Source organism: Oncorhynchus gorbuscha, linkage group LG08, assembly GCF_021184085.1.
Source record: "Oncorhynchus gorbuscha isolate QuinsamMale2020 ecotype Even-year linkage group LG08, OgorEven_v1.0, whole genome shotgun sequence".
Taxonomy (NCBI): Eukaryota; Metazoa; Chordata; class Actinopteri; order Salmoniformes; family Salmonidae; genus Oncorhynchus; species Oncorhynchus gorbuscha.
In genome coordinates, this window is record NC_060180.1 from 58,750,332 (window position 1) to 58,772,458 (window position 22,127).

General features: G+C 42.0%; 1 protein-coding gene across 9 annotated transcripts in view; it reads left to right on the plus strand.

Annotated features, from left to right (window-relative positions):
• The first annotated feature begins 5,156 nt into the window (after positions 1 to 5,156).
• LOC124041912 (ATP-dependent 6-phosphofructokinase, platelet type-like) overlaps positions 5,157 to 22,127 on the plus strand; it is a 41,108-nt gene continuing 24,137 nt past the window's right edge. For all 9 annotated transcript variants that reach the window (XM_046360074.1, XM_046360082.1, XM_046360081.1 and 6 more), the window contains exons 1-4: positions 5,157 to 5,418; positions 19,036 to 19,109; positions 21,077 to 21,154; positions 21,748 to 21,937. In XM_046360074.1, the coding sequence (XP_046216030.1) occupies positions 5,325 to 5,418; positions 19,036 to 19,109; positions 21,077 to 21,154; positions 21,748 to 21,937 (436 nt within the window). In that variant the 5' untranslated portion in view covers positions 5,157 to 5,324. The remainder of the gene's footprint in view (positions 5,419 to 19,035; positions 19,110 to 21,076; positions 21,155 to 21,747; positions 21,938 to 22,127) is intronic.

Genomic DNA, 22,127 nt, shown 5'->3' on the forward strand with positions numbered 1-22,127 from the left:
ATAGGAAAAGGGTACCATTTGTGATGCAGCCCAGCTCTCATCTCACCCTGTCCCTCCATTTCCATCCCAAAGTTGGGACTTATCCTTGTATCCTGAAATTATTCCACATGGACACAGACCGTAAGAGAGGCACGAGTAGTTTTCTCCACGCCATGAAGATTATTTTAGCTGTAGTTTATATATCTGTATCCTAAATGGCACCCTACTCCTTATAAACTCTTGTAAAAGGAATGCACTACGTAGGGAATAGGGTGCCAATTGGGACACATGAAATAGCTCAAGTAGTGACATGCCTCCAGATATCAGCCAAAGGGAAGCATGTGAAAAAGGGACACATGAGAGAGTTCTCAAAATCGCATTACGAGTTAAGGTTCCGTGTGTGGTTTGCAGACGTTTCCATTTGTTTTGTTTCAGTTTGAATCACAAGAGTTTATGACAACAAACCAACCTCATGTTTATGCCAACAGGACTGCAGGAGACAGACACACGAGTGGCCACAGATATGTTGTATACATACTTAGAAACGACAAATTAGTGGCTAATATATGTACCTTAAAATAAAGTGTTACCCAGATTTTGTATTAGACAACCTATGGAATTACACCTAGTTTTAACTGCCAGGATGCTCCCAAATTGCACCCTATTCCCTATATTTCCTAGGTAGGAAATAGGGTACCATTTGGGACATAGCTAGTGATGTGACCTCTCTTCCCCTCAGTTCACATGGAATTCATTATGAGATATCAGCATTGTTTTGGCATCAGAGGCAAGCCTCATCGTGCCTCATAGGGAACAGAGAACACATGCTCCAACCAGTGTCTGAGACCCCAGAGGATAGGCAGGGGGAATGAGCTGCTCTCACAATGAGCCCATGGGCCGCTCAGCCAAATGGGGTACAACATATTGCATATGCTCTCCTGAGGCCAAGCAGATTAGAGAATATAGATCTGACCCAATTCCAATGGAAGTGTCCAAGATATGAGGAAAAGTGCTTCTCTTTAAAGAGATGTTTACCCTATAATGTTTGGCTCTCTATTATCTCTTAGTTTTTTTCAACCAGATTTGGCATCAGAGTGGAAATGTGAAGGTAAAATGCTTTCTATTTAGTTAAATGCAGCATTTGGCATGAAACCTGACTCTAACCTTTTTTTCATATGTAACCTACTAAAGTTGTCAGAATTAGATTTTGACTTTGTTCCTCATATTTTGGATGGAGACGGTTGTCAAAGGTTGTTTTTTTCTATCTATGAGCCACTAGTCAACTAATCATGTCATGCTTGATTGAAAATTCCATACTAGGATCTTTCATTAAGACACGGAGTAAAGATTATGATTAGCTTGATTACATTTCCTGAATATTTGAAAGGCATATCAAATTGCTGATTAAATATTTACAGGCAGTTTAATTCTAGAGGTGTGAGGTATCATTTCATATTTCACAAACTCCTTACTGTATCTCTGTCTCTATTACTAACTCATGATGATCAGATGTGTACAGTTACGTAGTATTTCTTATGTTCTGTTATTGCATTATCAAATATTTATTTAATTTCATGTGTTTTACAAGAAATAATTTACAGCTGTCTAAAAACAATATATCAAAGTTATAGGTGATAGGTTTGGCCCTGAGTTTTTCCTGACCACTTGACCTGATGAGAAAAAAAACTCCTTCATGCTCTGAATAATAATACATCCTTAGAGCAGAAGTGGACCACAAACTGTCTGATTTAGACAAAACACAAACCAGATTAATCTAAATGTGCAAATTTAGGCATTTTGTACTTGAGAAACTTGTCTTTTGTAAACTTTGAATGTGTGGCTTAGGTTGTATTCACTAGGAACCAAATGGCAGCAATTGAGCCAAAACTGTGAGGCACCTACTTGAAGTTATCCAATAAGAAAGGCTTGTTTTCCATGCAAAATGTTTTGTAACAATGTGCACTAATGAATGCGATCCTCAGCTTAGGATGATCAGAACCAAGCATTTGACATTTAAGCAGGACAACTTTATGTTGATTATAAGAGAATGATCATCCTCTAGATGCAACATTTCCAGACAACTATCTACATAAATAGAGAATACATGTCATTGAATATCTCATGTTTAGTCTGCATGTTGGATGTTGTTTGCCTGTGACTCACCAAATGGGGTGTGTTGATGCAAGATTGCATGATTAGGAGAAGCTGGTTCTAGAAAGAGTCAGTCTGTCTCATCTTTAACCTGAAGACAATAAGATACCGACACAGATACAAAATCTGACAGAAAAAAATATTTATTTGGGGGTCCTGGCTAAGTTTTTTGTTGTTGTTTTTCCAGATAAATCCTACTATCCCAGCCAGGGTTGGAGAGTAACTGATTACTATTACGTTTCAGGTAAGACCCAAATGTAACAATGTTTATTACAGCAACAGGGGCAGGCAAACGACAGGTCAAGGCAGGCAGGGGTCGATAATCCAGAGTAGTGGGACAAATGTACAGGACGGCAGGCAGGGTCAGGTCAGGCAGAAGTCGGTATCCAGAGTAGTGGGGCAAAGGTTCAGGATGTCAAGTAGGCTCAGGGCAGACAGAAAAGGTCAAAATCTGGAAAAACAGGCACAATCAATAGACAGGAACCGAGGGGAAAACTGCTGGTAGACTTGACAAAACAAAACAAACTGGTAACAGACAAACCGAGAACACAGTTTGTGGAAAATGGGGAAAATGGGCGGCACCTGGAGGGGGGTGGTGACAAGCACAAGGACAGGGGAAACAGATCAGGGCGTGACAGATTACATGTAACAAAAACATTGTAATCAGATTACAGATACTAAAAAACCTAAATGATTTCTCCTTGGATTACTTTAAAATTCAGAAAGAATGTTTTCGAGAAAAAAAAAACATTATGACACCTTTCTGATTTCTCAATGACATTGAATTCAGCATTGAAAAAAGGGACAAGTTTAAATTTGTTCCACCTGAGTGAGTCTGACCAGAAGTCAGAGACCACTATGATGACACACCAAATGTGTTTGATGATCCTTTTTGTCTTCTAATGCCTCAAGGAGAAAGTACTCCAAAAGTAACATAAAGTAATCAGATTACGTTACTACATTTGGGTAATCCAAAAATGACATAACTGATTATAATTTTGGACAGGCAACTAGCAACTGTAACAGATTACATTTAGAAAGTAACCTACCCAAACTTGGTCCTAGCAACAAAAGATAAGCCACTCATAGTTTTCCGAAGTCTAATTTTAGAGTAATTTTTGGGGGGTTGAGCTCCCCTTTCTGGTTGGAAAGCAGAGTACATTCATAAAAGGCCACAACAGCCTGCAGAGATGCAATATGCCACTAGATGTCTCTCTTTACTGACAGTAAAAAAACAGATGCAAATTTTAAAAAATGCATCATCAAACAAACCTCCAATGAACTGGAATTCTATGACAAAAGTAATGAATTTGGACTTCATGTGCACATGAAGGAAAACAGTCAAATTGAGGAAAACAGTGATGCCTTTTTTTCTTACATTTTTTGACAATATGCTGATTCATTAATTAAGCAGTATCACACCAACGCTGGTCAAATGATTTCAGACCCAGTGTTTAGAGGACTTTCATGCCTGCTTTGCTTGCCCTTTTTGACAGGGTTAAATAACCAACACTGAACAACCAATCTGCGAGAGGCCATTAAAACAAAGGAGATGTTTACTCAATATGAGTAAATATGAGTAGCACCCAGAACCTAATCTTGGGTGAGCACTAACTCCTGGCCAGTTAAGCCTGTCAACGAGAGACTGCTCATTGTGAAATGCAGGACCAAAACTGCTCGGTGCTGTATGTGCAATATCAGACCATGGCATTCCAAGAGCTGTGTGGGCTCTTCCCTCTCCTCTCCCTCTCCATCACCCCCAGCACCAGCCTGACCCAAGGCTACTCTATATTTAGAAGTTCTGCATCACTGCTTGTCATATCGACTCAGAGAATAACATACACACGAAAGGCTCTATTACTCCCCCACCTGGACTTTCATTAATAATTTAGGGCTTTGTAAGGAGAGGCTTTCCAGGAACAATATAACATTTAGGTAGACAATAGCTTTGTGTCAGTAAGGCTGCGTTCACACAGGCAGCCCAATCTGAACTTGTTCACTAATTGGTATTTTTATCAGTAAGATCAGCTCTGAAAAAGAGTTTACGTGAAAAGATCTGATATGATTGGTCAAAATACCAATTAGTGGAAAAAGTATCAAAATTGGGCTGCCTGTGTAAATACAACCAATTAGGCAATGTGGTGTGGGGCAGAAGAATATTGCATGCTACTGCCATCCTTGTGTCTGTTCTTCATCATCCATGTCCTTTCTACCAGTAGGTGTGCCACTCTCTCTTTTCTGGCTAAGCAATTGATTCTTCACGTAAATATTCTATAGCCACCCCTCTCCAGAGTAGTATCATTTCAGTCTGGATGAAATCTGAAAATAAGGATGCCTGGATGGTAACAAGCTTGGTGGGGGCTATTAGTATGACAGCGGATCGTCTGAGTCTCTGAGATGCCATCTTGGTTTCTTGCTCATGATGGGGCTGTGGCCTGTTATGTAATATGATGCAGTTGGTCTAGGCTGAAGGAGTGATGCAGGACAAAATAGTTATAATCATACAATAATAGAGACTATATTTCATTACATAGTAAATTCACTTTGAGGTTAAAACACAACTATGCCTATGGACAGATTTATAAAAAATAAAATAAAAAATAGTAAAATGCCAGCTACTTCATTGCTCCCTGTTTAACTGTTCCTAGTCCCTACCTCATCGTTGTCCCTGCCTTAGCGTTGTCGCGCTAGTCATTTCTACTGGCCCAATTGGTCAGAATAGTTGGAGGAATATACGTGATGCAGCATTCTATTGGATGACACCGCTGTCAATTAATTACAGGATGATTGCTTTGTAGGCTCTCCGCTGGGTTTTGACTAGATGGGATACAGTTTATATCATAATTTAACAGATTTTGTTTAAGCAGCAAGTTAAGATAATTAACTTATCAGGTTATGATAATTAGGTTAAGATTATGAAAAGGTTTAGGGTTAGCTAACCCCCCCAAAAAAAAAAAAATACTTTAGACGTTAATTTGACACAAACTGTATCCCATCTAGCCTGACCTCACTGTTGCCATCGGTGACTGTCAGAAGCGAGTCAAGCGAAGCAGGGAAAGGAAGGGGGCGTTAACCACTGCATTCATTTACAGTCGGTCTCTCAAATACCGACACCTATTTAATTTCAAAACCTACATACCAACAAAAAATAATACTTTTCGTATAGAATCTTGTGAAGGGTTGAAGAGGGAGCCATGGCGAAGCGGCAGGACACCAAGAAATTATTTGAGAATCTTTCTGGTGCTGGAAAATCCATCGGCGTTCTGACAAGCGGAGGAGATGCTCAAGGTATCAGTTACTGTTAGGCTACAAGTGGATTAGAGTGATACTGTAATAAACGCTGGAATTGTGTAATCATTACGATACTAAAAGGGAAACAAAGTGTCGAGTTAATATCAGTATTACAAGTGCTGTCATTGTGTTTAGCCTAAAGAAACTTAGTATTTTGTTCTCATATGTTTGACTTAATTATTCAAAAGATAATGTAGGCTAGTTGAGTATTGACAAAAAAAGCTGTTCAACATTAAATACAAATTCACAATAACATTATTTGTGGAGTATGTAGGCAATTGGTAGGCTATTTTTGGTTAGAATTGTCACACCATTGGAAAAGGGAGATGATGCATTATTGTAATCAACAAAAACACGGAGCAAAAAAGTGTATCATACTGAAGGGTCGGTGCTATCCGGTAAGGGATATTTATGATTAAGGTTAGGGTGAGGGTAAGAGTGTGGACGTCCCAAGAATGCCGGATAGCACTATCCGACACCGAAGCCTGCATTGCGGAATTCCATTCGTTGATAACCTATGGCGCAGATATGTCATCACGTCTGCAGGCGCACGCCCTGGATGTTAAACTCAACATGCCAATTGCAGAGAGCTAAGCATATGTGCATAGTAGCAGTTGCGATTTTTGCATGTAAATCTTGGTTGGGCAAACTCAAAAAAAAAAAAAAAAATTGGGATCCATGCCAGCAAAGCCACTACACAATACATGAATTGCATCATAACCGTGACAAACGGTGCCCACAAACTGTTAGGGCCTACATAAAGCTGTCCCAAGAGCAGAGCTTTCTTTTCAGCATCATGGAGTGAATCCTTACCACTGCTACACCTGGCTATCAGAGGAGCCTTGTCTGGCAGCTAAACAGTTAATTCAGCCTCATCTACTGCCTTAAAAAAACAGCTGATATAGCTGACTTGCTTAAACAAATGTGGTTTCTACTAACAATTGAGATGTACAAACTATAGCATAAGGGGACGACAAGCGCATAAGAGGCTATTTGTCATTTTGATTAAGACATTAATGAGCGAGCTTGGACGGACGTAGTCAATATCGGATCCAAGATGGCGTAGCAGTCGGACGTCGTGTCGTGTCCCTTGTATATATCGTTTAAAAAAAATTAAACATTTTTCTTCGTACATCTTTTAAAACATTTTGCTAAACCTCAACTTCTAAATACTCTCCTGCAACCCGCCTCACCCAATGTAGCTATTTTATTCTAAAGTATTTATATCTACTTTGGATCGGGAACCCCTCAACTGAAGCTAGCCAGCTAGCTACCAGCTATCAGTCAGCAAACCATTGCTAGCGGTCTTCAGCTAACCGGTCATCAGCTAACCTTTAGCTCGGAAAGCTCTCGCCAGTTCGAACAACGCGACTCTAACCAGAGCATAACCGACCTATTATTTTTTTTTATCCCCGGATTCCCATTGGATTCCCACCGCAAACAGAACATTTTCAGCTGGATTCTTCACAACTAGCTATCTAGCTAACCGCAACCCCGGATGATTACTCCTGGCTAGCGTTTCCACCCACTTAGCTTGAAGCTAGCCCGGCCAGAGCTCCTGTGCTACCACCGAAGCATACTCCTGGGCTACAATATCCGGACCCACGACCGGTCTATCGATGTCACCGCATGAAGAGGAATAAACATACTCGCCCCATCGCGACGTCCCCCAAAGGCTAACTTTCTAGCCCTTGCTATCTCCTTGCTTGCTAATTCGGCCTGCTAACTGCTAGCTTGTTTAGCCCCGGTCCGCTAACTGCTACCTTGTTTAGCCCTGGCCTACTAACTGTTAGCTTATTAGCACAGGCCTGCTAACCGTCTGAATCGCCGCGTCCCAAACACTCACTGGACCCATATTTACTTTCTATCTCTTTTCGATTTTTAATTTGTTTATACATTCCGGTAACCTGCCTCACCCAATGTGATACGGAATCGCTATTATTTTTAATTTTTAGAACACACTCAAGAACCTCCAGAAGCTAACCAGCTAACTAGCTACAAGCTATTTAGTCATTGTTAGCCACTGCTAGTGGCTTTTACCTTTTCCACAGCCAGACAGTTTTTTAAAACCTGGATAACACTCGCCAGTCCAGCTTCCCTGCCCCATCCACCGCTGCCCCCCTGGACACTGATCACTTGGCTACATAGCTGATGCATGCTGGACTGTCCATTTAATCACGGTACTCCATTCTGCTTGTTTATGTTTTATCTGTCGGCCTCAGCCGCACTCAGGCTCTGTGTGTAGTTAATCCGACCCTCCCTGCCTAGTCAATGCCATTTTACCTGCTGTTGTTGTCTCACCTACTGTTTTAGCTACTGTTTTAGCTAGCTCTCCCAATTCAACACCTGTGATTACTGTATGCCTCGCTGTATGTCTCTCTCAAATGTCAATATGCCTTGTATACTGTTGTTCAGGTTAGTTATCATTGTTTTAGTTTACAATGGAGCCCCAAGTTCCACTCTTCATACCCCTGATACCTCCTTTGTCCCACCTCCCACACATGCGGTGACCTCACCTATTACAACCAGCATGTCCAGAGATACAACCTCTCTCATCATCACCCAGTGCCTGGGCTTACCTCCGCTGTACCCGCACCCCACCATACCCCTGTCTGCGCATTATGCCCTGAATACATTCTACCATGCCCAGAAATCTGCTCCTTTTATTCTCTGTCCCCAATGCTCTAGGCGACCAGTTTTGATAGCCTTTAGCCGCACCCTCATCCTACTCCTCCTCTGTTCTGCGGGTGATGTGGAGGTAAACCCAGGCCCTGCATGTCCCCAGGCACCCTCATTTGTTGACTTCTGTGATCGAAAAAGCCTTGGTTTCATGCATGTCAACATCAGAGTTTGTTTTACTCACTGCTTTAGCACACTCTGCTAACCCTGATGTCCTTGCCGTGTCTGAATCCTGGCTCAGGAAGGCCACCAAGAATTCTGAGATTTCCATACCCAACTATAACATCTTCTGTCAAGATAGAACTGCCAAAGGGGGAGGAGTTAGCCTGCAAAGTAATGTCATACTTTCCAGGTCCATACCCAAACAGTTCGAACTACTAATTTTGAAAATTACTCTCTCCAGAAATAAGTCTCTCACTGTTGCCGCCTGCTACCGACCCCCCTCAGCACCCAGCTGTGCCCTGGACACCATTTGTGAATTGATCGCCCCCCATCTAGCTTCAGAGTTTGTTCTGTTAGGTGACCTAAACTGGTATATGCTTAACACCCCGGCAGTCCTACAATCTAAGCTAGATGCCCTCAATCTCACACAAATCATCAAGGAACCCACCAGGTACAACCCTAAATCTGTAAACAAACGACCAACCCTCATCACTGTCAAACGCTCCGTAAAAAACACTTCTGTGAGCAGGCCTTTCTAATCGACCTGGCCCGGGTATCCTGGAAGGACATTGACCTTATCCCGTCAGTTGAGGATGCCTGGTCATTCATTAAAAGTAACTTCCTCACCATTTTAGATAAGCATGCTCCGTTCAAAAAATGCAGAACTAAGAACAGATATAGCCCTTGGTTCACTCCAGACCTGACTGCCCTCGACCAGCACAAAAACATCCTGTGGCGGACTGCAATAGCATCAAATAGTCCCAGCGATATGCAACTGTTCAGGGAAGTCAGGAACCAATACACGCAGTCAGTCAGGAAAGCTAAGGCCAGCTTTTTCAGGCAGAAGTTTGCATTCTGTAGCTCCAACTCCAAAAGTTCTGGGACACTGTGAAGTCCATGGAGAACAAGAGCACCTCCTCCCAGCTGCCCACTGCACTGAGGCTAGGTAACACGGTCACCACCGATAAATCCATGATTATCGAAAACTTCAACAAGCATTTCTCAACGGCTGGTCATGCCTTCCACCTGGCTACTCCAACCTCGGCCAACAGCTCCGCCCCCCCCGCAGCTACTCGCCCAAGCCTCTCCAGGTTCTCCTTTACCCAAATCCAGATAGCAGATGTTCTGAAAGAGCTGCAAAACCTGGACCCGTACAAATCAGCTGGGCTTGACAATCTGGACCCTCTATTTCTGAAACTATCCGCTGCCATTGTCGCAACCCCTATTACCAGCCTGTTCAACCTCTCTTTCATATCGTCTGAGATCCCCAAGGATTGGAAAGCTGCCGCAGTCATCCCCCTCTTCAAAGGGGGAGGCACCCTGGACCCAAACTGTTACAGACCCATATCCATCCTGCCCTGCCTATCTAAGGTCTTTGAAAGCCAAGTAAACAAACAGGTCACTGACCATCTCGAATCCCACCGTACCTTCTCCGCTGTGCAATCTGGTTTCCGAGCCGGTCACGGGTGCACGTCAGCCACGCTCAAGGTACTAAACGATATCATAACCGCCATCGATAAAAGACAGTACTGTGCAGCCGTCTTCATCGACCTTGCCAAGGCTTTCGACTCGGTCAATCACCATATTCTTATCGGCAGACTCAGTAGCCTCGGTTTTTCGGATGACTGCCTTGCCTGGTTCACCAATTACTTTGCAGACAGAGTTCAGTGTGTCAAATCGGAGGGCATGCTGTCCGGTTCTCAGGCAGTCTCTATGGGGGTGCCACATGGTTCAATCCTCGGGCCGACTCTTTTTTCTGTATATATCAATGATGTTGCTCTTGCTGCGGGAGATTCCCTGATCCACCTCTACGCAGACGACACCATTCTATATACTTCCGGCCCGTCCTTGGACACTGTGCTATCTAACCTCCAAACGAGCTTCAATGCCATACAACACTCCAAACCAAATGCATGCTTTTCAACCGTTCGCTGCCTGCACCCGTACGCCTGACCAGCATCACCACCCTGGATGGTTCCAACCTTGAATATGTGGACATCTATAAGTACCTAGGTGTCTGGCTAGACTGTAAACTCTCCTTCCAGACTCATATCAAACATCTCCAATCGAAAATCAAATCAAGAGTTGGCTTTCTATTTCGCAACAAAGCCTCCTTCACTCAAGCCGCCAAACTTACCCTAGTAAAACTGACTATCCTACCGATCCTCGACTTCGGAGATGTCATCTACAAAATTGCTTCCAACACTCTACTCGCAAACTGGATGCAGTTTATCACAGTGCCATCCGTTTTGTCACTAAAGCACCTTATACCACCCACCACTGCGACTTTTATGCTCTAGTCGGTTGGCCCTCGCTACATATTCGTCGCCAGACCCACTGGCTCCATCTACAAGTCCATGCTAGGTAAAGCTCCGCCTTATCTCAGTTCAATGGTCACGATGGCAACACCCATCCGTAGCACGAGCTCCAGCAGGTGTATCTCACTGATCACCCCTAAAGCAACACCTCATTTGGCCGCCTTTCGTTCCAGTTCTCTGCTGCCTGTGACTGGAACGAATTGCAAATATCGCTGAAGTTGGAGACTTATCTCCCTCACCAACTTCAAACATCTGCTATCTGAGAAGCTAACCGATCGCTGCAGCTGTACATAGTCTATCGGTAAATAGCCCACCCATTTTTACCTACCTCATCCCCATACAGTTTTTATTTATTTACTTTTCTGCTCTTTTGCACACCAATATCTCTACCTGTACATGACCATCTGATCATTTATCACTCCAGTGTTAATCTGCAAAATTGTAATTATTCCCCTACCTCATGCCTTTTGCACACAATGTATATAGACTCCCCTTTTTTTCCTACTGTGTTATTGACTTGTTAATTGTTTACTCCATGTGTAACTCTGTGTTGTCTGTTCACACTGCTTTATCTTGGCAAGGTCGCAGTTGCAAATGAGAACTTGTTCTCAACTAGCCTACCTGGTTAAATAAAGGTGAAAAAAATTATATATATATATTTATTTGTTCAGCACTTTTGAAATATGCATTAATAGAATTATGTTCATGGGCCATTCTTACAGTATTTTCCCTGTACACCAAGACAGAACCGTGGGATAAATGAAGGGGGCCATATAAGCAGAGAATGAAAGCTCTTAAAATATTAAATGATTACATTTCTCTCAAACAGGCTATAGGCTAGATGTGCACCACCAAGTAAGAACAGTAGGCTAGGTTATGAGGGGGAAAGGGACCAAATGTATAGGGTGCGCCACATGGGCTACTAATAGCTAATTACACAACATACACTTAGTATTGCTTTCGTAGCTACAGTATACATATCTCCCTGGCATATTACATAATTTATGCAGCAGCATACAATATATTTTTGGACTCACCTTGTTGTGCTGTGCTCACTTGAACAGGAAGGTGGCACGGCGGTCCTTCTTGTGGGCAAATTTAGTCATCAAAGTCTGGCATTTTCTGGATTTATGCTGCTTTCAAGACAACTGGGAACTCAGAAAAAAACAAGGCCGATTCATGACGTCGGTGATCTTCAGGTCGGAGCTCTAGAAAGAAGCCCAAGTTACCAACATCCGAGTTGGATAATCGTTCAAAATGTATTTTCCAAGTCCGAGCTAGTTTTTGTCAGCGTTCCCATTTCTCTTGAACCCACTGAAGTCTGTTGCATGTGAATTTGTATCCTTTTAAGCTTGGAAAGGAGACCCTTAAACCCAGACTTGGACAACACACCCACTCCACTGAATAGCAGGCTAGTGATTGCTTAGCAATGCTTGCAGTTAGCCACTGATTCCTTCGAAGCCTCTCATTGTTGAATTTCCATCTTGTTGTGTAATGTTTATGTTCAATGGCCGATGAGCACCGATACGTTTTATCTATAATTTATCTTCATATGAAAAGGATTTGCCAGTAGATTGTCGACTTGATTCATGAGGATGACTGCTTGTCTAGCTTGCTAGCTAAGATTTTGAAAGTTTGATGTTGACATGATCAGTCCAACCTAAGCTACACTAGATATGTGATTTGATGTCATTTTATCTGTGGTCAATGACCTTGAGCCTTTGATGGGCACTTCTAATGTAACTGTATGTCAGCACCAAAGAGCTTAGAATTTTCGAGTTCTCTCCGTAGATTTTGCGGTGACGTAGTGTCCCCGTGAGTGACAGAACACTTAGCCAATCACGGCGCAACAAGAGAACATTACCAACCTCTACGCTCTGTATTTTCCACTAGCTGCCCCACCACCACAGAAAGCACTGAGCTAGGCTGAAACACCTTGATTTTGGAGCTGCCTTACTCAAGAAAGCAAAAAACAGACCATGTTTGTGTGCAGCTTTATTAACTCAATGATTTTTTAAATTTTTTACATTGTTTGCAAACTGATATTAGCACGTGTTAATGCCACAATAGCATGCAAAACAGGCACTTTTTTCAGCTCTGCCCCACCTGTCCTGAATGATGGGTTGCCACTGCATACTAACCTATCAATATTGTAATGTATTTAATTTGATTTCAGCCTATTTCAATGTGACTATCATTATAAAGTTCCCTGTGCATTAAAACATCTGAGTATTAACATTTGTGCCAGCCTGGCAGGAAGTGGCGGGGGGCTGTGTCCCAAATTACCAATACAGCGTACTACTTTTGACCAGGACCCATAGGGCTCTGATAAAAATCGGTGTACTTTACAGGGAATATTGTGCCATTTGGGACACAGCCACAGTGCACCTTATCATGGGACACAAGGAGAGGTGGCCGCCAATTAAAACACATCTTGACTATTGTAGCGCGCATGGCATTACTAATGGGCAGACAAGCACGTGAAGTGGAGGATGGGGATGAGAATAGGGTAGACCTACGCGAGGCGCTGCAAGTAGTGGAGTTGGCCCCTGGGTTTCTTAACTCCGAAATGTAGCCTACCTCTCACAGAGTTGAGAAATTTGGCTACATCTATGTGTCACTATAATGTGGAAACACAACTGACATCTCAGTAAAGGACTGTGGTAGTAATAAGTGTGACTCAGCCATTCATTGTTCCATGCCTGGCCCTGGCTGTCATTCACTAATAATATTGTACTCTCTTTACATGGACTATCTTATTGGCAGACTACAGCAGGCTGGGATTTCCACTGAATTTATGATACTGTAGTACATTTGCAACAATAGTCTACTGTATCTGTCATTAAAGTGTGACATAGTGGGGAGTAGAGTAGTTGGCTACTCCCTTTCTCATCAGAGTACTAGTTCTAAAACGCCTACACGTGTAACCATGTAATGACGCTTTATCTCTTCACAGCTTTAAAGATTGTTACTGGCATGGCCCAAATATTTTAACCTTGCTCAAAGCCTTCCAACACACCGTTGTGTCGCTTTGTTTCATTGCCCTGCTGTTCTTTACTTTGCTTGATCCTATCTTGAAGGGTCACTAGTGCTGGAAGGAAGAGGTTGTATGCATATGTCTGTGTTGAGAAATACACTGCATCCTGTTGCTGTAGAGCAGGGATCATCAACTAGATTCAGCCGCGTCCAAATGTATTTTTTGGAGTGGCTGGTCAGTTGGCCGGAACATAATAACACTTCTTTTTTTACTGCAAATTGACCACAAGAAGACCATAATATTGACTAAAACATCATTTCAAACCTTGCTTACAGTTGTATACGATATCTCTATGTGTGGGAATACATGGGAACAGATGACCAAAATTAAAATCACTAGGTCTGAATTCCTGGTGTTGTTATTGTCTTCTATGTCCAACAATGAAAATGCAAAAAAATAAACTTGGGTGGGCCAAATAAACAACCAGTTGGGGAACCCTGCTGTCAGTTGCGTGCGTGGGTAAAATCACTCCCCCCCCGCCAGCAACCTCCTGGCGCACCTAGGGCTGTGGCGGTCACGAAAATAACTGTCGTCTCACGGTAATTGGCCGTTAATTAACATAAACACGTTTACCATCTTCTGGCTTTCACAAGCCACTGATGCTGACCTTCTGAACATCTACATTTTAAAGTCTAATAAATATATGCAATATAGCCTACACCTCCACAATAAATACATTATTTAATTTAGACAGGTCTAAAGAAGCATGATATGAAGAAAATGTTGTCTATTTCAGAAGAACAGTATAGCATACTCGGAGTTGTCCTTATGTTAGGTCCTGATCTGGCTAAGCCAAATGGCTGTGGGCTACAAAAGTGAATTTAGCAGACAAGATTTGCTTAGAATTCCATGGCATTATTTTATAGTATGAAGAATACAACTGAACAAAGCTGAATAAAATAGAAACTATCAGGAATCAAGGTAAGACCCAAGTGCAGACTGTGTGAAGTAACAATGTTTATTGTAACAACAGGGGCAGGCAAACGACAGGTCAAGATAGACAGGGGTCGATAATCCAGAGTAGGAGCAAAGGTACAATACGGCTGGCAGCCTCAGGGTCAGAGACAGGCAGAGTTCAGCAATCCAGAAGGTGAGGCAAAGGCACAGGACGGCAGGCAGGCTCAGGGACAGGCAGAGTGATCAGGGGGGTGGGTACTTGGTCAGGACAGGCAAGGGTCAAAAACCAGGAGGTGGAGAAAAAGAGACTAGGGAAAAACAGGAGCTGAGACAAAACGTTGGTAGGCTTGAACAAACAAGACGAACTGGCAACAGACAGAGAACACAGGTATAAATACACAGGGGATAAGGGGGAAGATGGACGACACCTGGAGGGGGTGGAGACAATCACAAAGACAGGTGAAACAAATCAGGGTGTGACAGAAATATTATTTTCTCCAAATGATTTGAGGGAGTGCGCACATGCAGCTGAGTGTTGAGCGGTTAACAAAGAAATATGTATTATTATATGCTTAATTTAGAGTTATTAATGTAACTTTAGTTGTTCTACAAATGTACGTTCATCTCTAGGAGACAGAACGCGTATCCTTGCTGAGCGGTATGATGGATGTTTTGATTTTGAAATTTTTAAGACTGCATGATGCGACTCTAATGATGATTTGAAAAAAGTTGCTTGAAAAGGCATGATCTCTGTTTTTCTTTCTGCCTAGGCTGTACACACTACATCAATCACTCATTCACAATTTGACAAGCACTTGATCATGTCTAGAATTTCATGGCGGCATCCCCTTTGTGTGGCCGTAATGCACCCTAAAAGAATCCATGCCTTTTGTGGCCAGCGAGTGCTGCACACTCAATCACGTGATCGGGTCTTTCTCACAGGCTACAAGTGAAGACACACATCAGGGACACAACTGCGCACGTCCTTATCCAATTCCGAGGTGAACTTTGAAGATATTGGAAGAACTGTCCACATTTACTTTTGTCAGCCAACAAGATGAGTAGGTTGAATTCGGACGTTTACATACACCTTAGAAAAATGCATTTAAACTCAGTTTTTCACAATTCCTGACATTTAATCCTAGTAAAAAATCCCTGTCTTAGGTCAGTTAGGATCACCACTTTATTTTAAGAATGTGTAATGTCAGAATAATAGTAGAGAATGATTTATTTCAGCTTTTATTTATTTTCTCACATTCTCAGTGGGTCAAAAGTTTACATACAATTAGTATTTGGTAGCATTGCCTTTTAAATAGTTTAACTTGGGTCAAACGTTTCAGGTAGCCTTCCACAAGCTTCCCACAATAAGTTGGGTGAATTTTGGCCCATTCCTCCTGACAGAGCTGGTGGAACTGAGTCAGGTTTGTAGGCCTCCTTGCTCGCACACGCTTTTTCAGTTCTGTCCACAAATTGTCTATAAGATTGAGGTCAGGGCTTTGTGATGACCACTCCAATACCTTGACTTTGTTGTCCTTAAGCCATTTTGCCACAACTTTGGAAGTATGCTTGGGGTCATTGTCCGTGTGGAAGACCCATTTTCGACCAAGCTTTAACTTCCTGACTGATGTCTTGAGATGTTTCTTTAATATATCCACATCATTTTGCTCACTCATGATGCCATCTATTTTGTGAATTGCACCAGTCCCTCCTGCAGCAAAGCACCCCAACAACATGATGCTGCCACCCCTGTTCTTCACAGTTGGGATGGTGTACTTCGGCTTGCAAGCCCCCTTTTTCCTCCAAACATAACAATGGTCATTATGGCCAAACAGTTCTATTTTTGTTTCATCAGACCAGAGGACTTTTCTCCAAAAAGTACGATCTTTGTCCCCATGTGCAGTCGCAAACCGTAGTCTGGCTTTTTCATGGCAGTTTTGGAGCAGTGGCCTCTTCCTTGCTGAGCAACCTCTCAGGTTATGTCGATATAGGACTCGTTTTACTGTGGCTATAGATACCTTTGTACCTATTTCCTCCAGCATCTTCACAAGGCCCTTTGCTGTTGTTCTGGGATTGATTTGCACTTTCGTACCAAAGTATGTTCATCTCTAGGAGACAGAACACGTATCCTTCCTGAGCGGTATGAGAGCTGCGTGGTCCCATGGTGTTTATACTTGTGTACTATTGTTTGTACAGATGAACGTGGTACATTTTTAGGCGTTTGGAAATGGCTCCCAAGGATGAACTAGACGTGGAGGTCTACAAATTTGTATTTTTATGTCTTCGCTGATTTCTTTTGATTTTTTTCCCATGATGTCAAGCAAAGAGGCACTGAGTTTGAAGGTAGGCCTTGAAATACATCCACAGATACACCTCCAATTGACTCAAATGATGTCAATTAGCCTATCAGAAGCTTCTAAAGCCATTACATAATTTTCTGGAATTTTCCAAGCTGTTTAAAGGCACAGTTATCTTAGTGTATGTAAACTTCTGACCCACTGGAATTGTGATACAGTGAATTATTAATGACATAATCTGTCTGTAAACAATTGTTGGAAAAAATACTTGTGTCATGCACAAAGTAGATCCTAACTGACTTGCCAAAACTATATTTTGTTAACAAAAAATTTGTTGAGTGGTTGAAAAATGAGTTTTCTTGACTCCAACCTAAGTGTATGTAAACTTCCGACTTCAACTGTAGATGGTTGTCACATAGAGAGACAGGAGCACTGTTTTGATCACTCGGATGCTTTCTCCTGTGAGAAAATTATGAAACACAGAGAGATGAAAGATACATTATTTTATGTGTTTTTATTTTTTTCTTGGTACGTTTTTGGGGAAAGCCTGGTTTCCCTTGTTATTAATGAATACACACCACTGCCTGCTGTAGAGAAATCAAACATAACTAAATATACCTAATCCATAATCTCTACGAACACTACTTGGCCGTCGTAAAGATACATTTGTCCCTCGCTATCAAATAAACACCCGAATCAAACTTTTGTTACAATCACACTACATTCCTGCTGTGTCAACAGTGGGCTACCATTAGACCAAGCACTTTGTACGAGACTACCTACCATGAAATCTACCATTGTCTACACAGCAGGAATATAGTGCAAAAGTCCCGTCAGAATCCAGCTGTGGTCGAAGCTAGAAAGCATCCTGTAGCCTACCCTGAAGACTAGAACATTCACATGATGTAAGTAAAAACCACTAAGACTTCTGGCAGTCTTATCTGCAAGAAAAGATCAGTTGGTTCTGTATATAGGGTGATTCCTAAAATTACTTATAGAACCATTGGCCATGCTTCAGGAAATCTTCCAGTGGGATTCAGTGTTTATCATTGCTAACCTACATTGGCTAATATATGCACCATTTTCTGTGTACACACAGGTCTCCTTCATCTTATATTGTTACTCGTCTCCGAGCAACAGTGACTGGCACCAGCCAACCCACAGTACCAGAATCCGTGCTCGTTAGCATCGACCCAGACAACAGACCCTTAATATCTGTGCCAGACCAACCATGCACTCTGGTCTCTCTACAGTCTGTTTACTGTGAAGGCATGCTGATTCTGAAATGAAACCCTATATCCTATATAGTGTACCCTATGTGGGCCCTGGTCAAAGTAAGTGCACTATATAAGGAATAGGAGTAAAAACTAGCGCACTATTGGGAATAGGGTCCCATTTCAGACGCACGTGAGTTCATTGTTGTGGGCCTAAGAAGCTGTTGGAGGCTGACACTAACAATAATGACATCCAAGGCAGCGCCTGCTCCCGCCCACACTCAGAGTGCTCTGGGAAGCCAATGAATAGCAGCCTTGTTGTGTGGTGTGGGAGAAATGGAAGGACTTCAGCATATAGCAGTCTTGGCACCACAGGGCTGCCCTACTGTTCTTGGCTGTGTGTACAGACTAATGAGAATGTAGCTGTAAGCAGTAAGTGCTACAGTCTTAGAATAAAAGGGTTCTAAAAGGGTTCTTTGGCTGTCCCCATAGGAGAACCCTTTTTGGTTCCAGGTAGAACCCCTTTGGGTTCCATGTAGAGCCCTCTGTGGAAGGGGAAGCAAAAAGTAACCAAAAAGGGTTCTTACCTGGAACAAAAAATGGTTCCTTAAAGGGTTATCCTATGGGGACAGCCAGATAACCCTTTTACTGTAGGTACTAGATTAGAGTGTATTGTCTTGTCCGTAATAAGGTGACCAAAGATACTGCATTCAAAATTATTCCCACACTTGTATAACAATATTAACATAGTTTTGGTGCAACTAAGATGCAAGTCTTTGTCATTATGACCAATTTCCACACTGTCAATGGAAAATGTACTTGATACTGAATCAAGGTCAATGCCTATGCAAGTATCTTTCTCTGCTGGACGGAGCACACCATGTTAACTTGATTTACATGATTCATCCCATCTCCCTGATTTGTATTTTCAGCCTGTAGCCTACCAAATATAACATGCATTGTCATATAATGAATGTATTTTTCATTCTCTCTGACTCTGTGTTGTTGTGCAGGTATGAATGCTGCTGTACGGGCTGTGGTCCGCATGGGTATTTATGTGGGAGCTAAAGTCTACTTCGTCCATGAGGTGAGATCATGATAGACACTCCCGCGGGCTTGTACTGTTCTACCACTGACACTGAGACAAATCAACACCGACAAGCTCTGTGCTCATAGGGCAAAGCTTTTTCTTTGAGCAGTAGTGGTTTGGATAAACAAAATGTTACAGAATGAAATAGAACACTAAATTAAATTGGTGATTAAAAGGATCTCTATGTAGAATGTGTAATGTTTAAATTTAAAAACTTTTTTTTTTTTGTAATGTTTAAATAAAACAGAGGAGGAGCGATTCTTCGGCATAAATGTTCAACGAGATGACTTTTATTTTATTTAAGGGTCATGGAAATGAGAAGTATTTGAATTGAAAACTTGTGAAGTCATGGTGTTGGTAGCGGGAGCAGTTTCCCATACATAAGCAGCTAATTAATTTGCTGAGGAAATCATACTCTGGAGGTTATCTACTAATGTTCCTGTCCACTGGGGTCAAATCAAATTGTATTTGTCACATGCTTCATAAACAGGTGTAGACTAGAGTGAAATGCTTGCTTACAGGCCCTTCCCAACAATGGTGTCAAATAAAATAATTTCAGGGCGTAAGAATTAACTTAGGTGTGATTCTGTCTCTACTTTCACTTAATGCTTTTATAAGGATGATGTAACGCCTGGTCATAAGAGGTCATGATGGAATACTGTGTGAGAATATCAAATCAAACTGTATTTGTCACATGCTTTGCAAACAACAGGTGTGGACTAACAGTGAAATGCTTACTTACGGGTCCTTCCCAACAACGCAGAGAAATAATCGAAAAATAATAACACAAGGAATAAATACACGAGTAATGATAACTTTGCTACTGTATATACACGGGGGAAGCGGCATACATAGACAACTCAAGGTAAGATCAATTTGGCCCAAACATGAAAATTAGATGGGCCATCCCTTTAACACTAGCACAAATGATGCCCACTTATTAAAGCTACACTAATGTATCTCACAGCATGCTGTTGTTTATTCAGACTCATGGTGATGGCAATACAGGGACGTCTGAAGCTTCCTGTAATCCAATTATTTAGACATTGACACCAGAGCTCTTATCCTCCCGCCGCCATTGAGTTATCTACAGAGTAGATAACAACATGTTACAGTTAGCCTCTTGCAGAGCGTATGTCCCAAATTCCAACCTATTCCGTATAGTGCACTACTTTTGGTGTGCATAGGGCTCTGGTAAAAAGCTGTGCACTATATAGGGACTAGTGTGCCATTTGAGACACAGACAGTGAGTGTGCTGTGAGCCTGCTCAATGGAATACCTTTTATCGGTCATCAAACACTGGAGTCTCTAACAATAGACGACACTTAAGCAAAGACTCCAGCCACCCAAGTCAAAGGGTTCTCTCTACTAGCACACAGCAAGCACTACCAATGCAAGTATGGAACCAACAGGATCCCGAATAGCTTTGACCCCCAAGCCATAAGACTGCTAAATAAATAGTTAACTAATTAGCTACCTGCATTGACCCTTTTTGCACTAACTATTTGTCTCATCACATGCTGTTACTGTTTATCATCTATCCTGTAGCCTAGTGACTTCATCCTTACCTATATGTACATATCTACCTCAATTACCCCTGCACATTGACTTGGTACTGAGAGACAGCATCCATGATAATCTGTTGTTTACTTTTGCTACAGGTAGCAGTTAGTATGATTTAGCATTGTCCTCTCAAAATGAATGTAAGTCAATATCCCTGATGTTATCAAAGATGCGTTGCAGAGTCAACGACTGTTACTATGTAACAACATTGTAATTCATGAATATGTTCATATTACTATTAGAAAATATAGGCCTGTGCTGTGAGATAATGTTCATATGTTCATATTACTATTAGGAAATATAGGCCTGTGCTGTGAGATAATGTTAATATGTTCATATTACTATTAGGAAATATAGGCCTGTGCTGTGAGATGATGTTAATATGTATTTTCTCTATGCAGGGTTACCAGGGTATGGTAGATGGTGGGGATAACATTGAAGAGGCATCATGGGAAAGTGTCTCCAGCATGCTGCAAGTGGTAAGTAGTGCAATGAATGCCTTTAGGCAAAATACTATGGATTTGTTTAACATTATCATCACAGTCACAGGCTATATATATAGTATACGTAGGGGTTAATTAATTTTTTGGCCAGAGGCTACAGTATACTTACTATACAGTATATATATGATGGTTAATGGTTTGAATATATCAGTGGTCCCAGAATTTACAAATTGCATGAGACAGATGAGCGCAGCTGCATTTCTGGCCGATGCTAAACAGAGTGGAAGGTGGATTCTGCATGAACCTGATAGTTAATGACAACAAAACACACCACACAACACAACACTAAAACCATATGTGAGATGTTGAATTAATGACACCTATCAATGCAGCAGTGCTCAATTGTGTCAGATAATATCATCCATTGGTTTCATCCATCCACATTCATCCGTCTATCCTTCACCCATCCATCCAATCTTCATTCATCTATCCACCAACCTCAACCTATCCATCCATCAATTCAGTTGTCATCCATCCATCAATTCAGTTGTCATCCATCCATCAAACCATCTTTCCAACTGTCATTCATCCATTCATCTGAATTCTTGACTGTTGTGTTTTCCTGTCAGGGTGGCACAGTCATTGGCAGTGCCCGCTGCAAGGAGTTCCGCAGCCACGAGGGGCGTCTGAAGGCTGCCCACCACCTGGTGCAGCGTGACATCACCAACCTGTGTGTGATCGGAGGGGACGGCAGCCTCACTGGGGCCAACCTCTTCAGAGAGGAGTGGAGCGGACTACTGGAGGAACTGGTCCAGCAGGGTATCTCAATGTTATAGTCAATGGAGTGGACCAAATGTTCACAGTAATCTACTCCATCATTAATTTCTACACAAATGTTTTTATTTACATTTTGTAGTAAAACATGTATTACTATGTATTACCAAAGCCTGTATACAGCCATTCCATCTATGAGTGTATACTACTCAGTAGTGAAGCTAGTTGGTTCATG